Source organism: Cebus imitator, unplaced genomic scaffold (genome assembly GCF_001604975.1).
Source record: "Cebus imitator isolate Cc_AM_T3 unplaced genomic scaffold, Cebus_imitator-1.0 Scaffold0, whole genome shotgun sequence".
NCBI lineage: Eukaryota > Metazoa > Chordata > Mammalia > Primates > Cebidae > Cebus > Cebus imitator.
Window position 1 is genome coordinate 4810028 of NW_016107315.1, and position 1769 is coordinate 4811796.

The following is a 1769-nucleotide window of genomic DNA, read 5'->3' on the forward strand; positions in this document are numbered from 1 at the left end:
TTGACCTCGTGATCCACCTGCCTCGGCCTCCCAAAGTGCTGGGATTACAGGCTTGAGCCACCGCGCCCGGCCATAATTTTTTTATTTTTAATAAAGGTGGGGTTTCACCATGTTGGCCAGGATGATCTTGATTTTCTTTTCTTTCTTTTTTTCTAAATAGAGACAGGGTTTCTCCATGTTGGTCAGGCTGGTCTCGAACTCCTGATCTCAGGTGATTCACCCACCTTGGCCTCTCAAAGTGCTGGGATTACAAGCGTGAGCCACCACACACGACCGGTCTTGATTTTTTTACTTTGTGATCTGTCTACCTTAGCCTCCCAAAGTTCTGCTATTACCGGTGTGAGCCACTGTGCCTGGCCTGGAGTTTTTCTTTTTTTTCTTTTATTTTTTTGACCATTATCTTGGTCTTGAAGAGTTTTTCTTTTTTTTATCCTCTTCTCTCCGTCCAATTATAGAAGAAATACAAGTTCCTCATAAAATGTTCAGAAAACATGAATAAAGACAAATGTCTGCTCTGTATAATGACCGGTAGCAGAATTTCGGAATTTCATACCTATTTCTGTAAATAATTTTCTTCTTTTTGAAAAATACACAAAAATCATGTAAAACCATCATTTCTGGGGTAAAGAGCAGTGACTTACATGCTCTTTTTCTTTTTCAGATCCTGAGAGTCAGACCTTGAAAGAACACTTAATTGATGAATTGGACTATGTATTGGTCCCCACCGAGGCCTGGAATAAATTACTAAACTGGTATGGCTGTGTAGAAGGCCAGCAGCCCATCGTCAGAACAGTGAGTTAATGTGAATCGTCCCACCTGCTCGTCACTGTCTGCAGGTGCTTTCTGTTGGACACTGACTAGTGTTTGTTTCCTAGGAAAATGAATATACCTGAGTGGTTGAAATAGTGGTGCTTGAGGCCTTGTTTCTGGTTCTCTTTAGGAAATTGTGGTTGTGAGCGAAGTTGCTCACCCAGGATGTTGTAGTGAGTGACCTCTAAACATCAGAGCTGCCCAGTGGCTTGGAGTATGCCCAGCAGTCCTGTAAGATCACTGTCTGGAAGATTCTATGTGAGAAAGTTCACTAAGGGCATATGGACATGTAGTTAATGTCCTGCTTCTTATTTATCTTGTTTTTTTTTTTCTTTCTTTCTGCACTGTGGTTTTTAGCTTCCTATTTATCTTAAAAAACATTTATGATACTGCTTTACCATGTATACTTAAGAGTTTTTGATCAGTCCAGGTGCAGTGGCTCATGCCTATAATCTCAGCACTTTGGGAGGCCAAGGTGGGTGGATCATGAGATCAGGAGTTCAAGACCAGCCTGACCAAGATGGTGAAACCCCATCTCCTAAAAACTACAAAAATTAGTCTGGGTGCAGTGGCTCACACCAGTAATCCCAGCACTTTGGGAGGCCGAGGCGGGCAGATTACAAGGTCAGGAGTTCAAGACCAGCTTGGCCAACATAGTGAAACCACCGTCTCTGCTAAAAATACAAAAATTAGCTTGGCATGGTGGTGTGTGCCCGTAGTTTCAGCTATGTGGGAGGCTGAGGCAGGAGAATTGCTTGAACCTGGGCGGTGGAGGTTTCAGTGAGCCGAGATCGTGCCACTGCACTCCAGCTTGGGCAACAGAGTGAGACTTCTCAAAGAAAAAAAAAAGAGGCCGGGCGCAGTGGCTCAAGCCTGTAATCCCAGCACTTTGGGAGGCCGAGGCGGGTGGATCACAAGATCAAGAGATCGAGACCATCCTGGTCAACATGGTGAAACCC

General features: G+C 44.1%; 1 protein-coding gene across 3 annotated transcripts in view; it reads left to right on the top strand.

Annotated features, from left to right (window-relative positions):
* Positions 1-1769, top strand: part of USP4 (ubiquitin specific peptidase 4) — a 65124-nt gene that overhangs the window by 4352 nt on the left and 59003 nt on the right. For all 3 annotated transcript variants that reach the window (XM_017505976.2, XM_017505798.2, XM_037743597.1), the window contains exon 2: positions 662-792. In XM_017505976.2, the coding sequence (XP_017361465.1) occupies positions 662-792 (131 nt within the window). The remainder of the gene's footprint in view (positions 1-661; positions 793-1769) is intronic.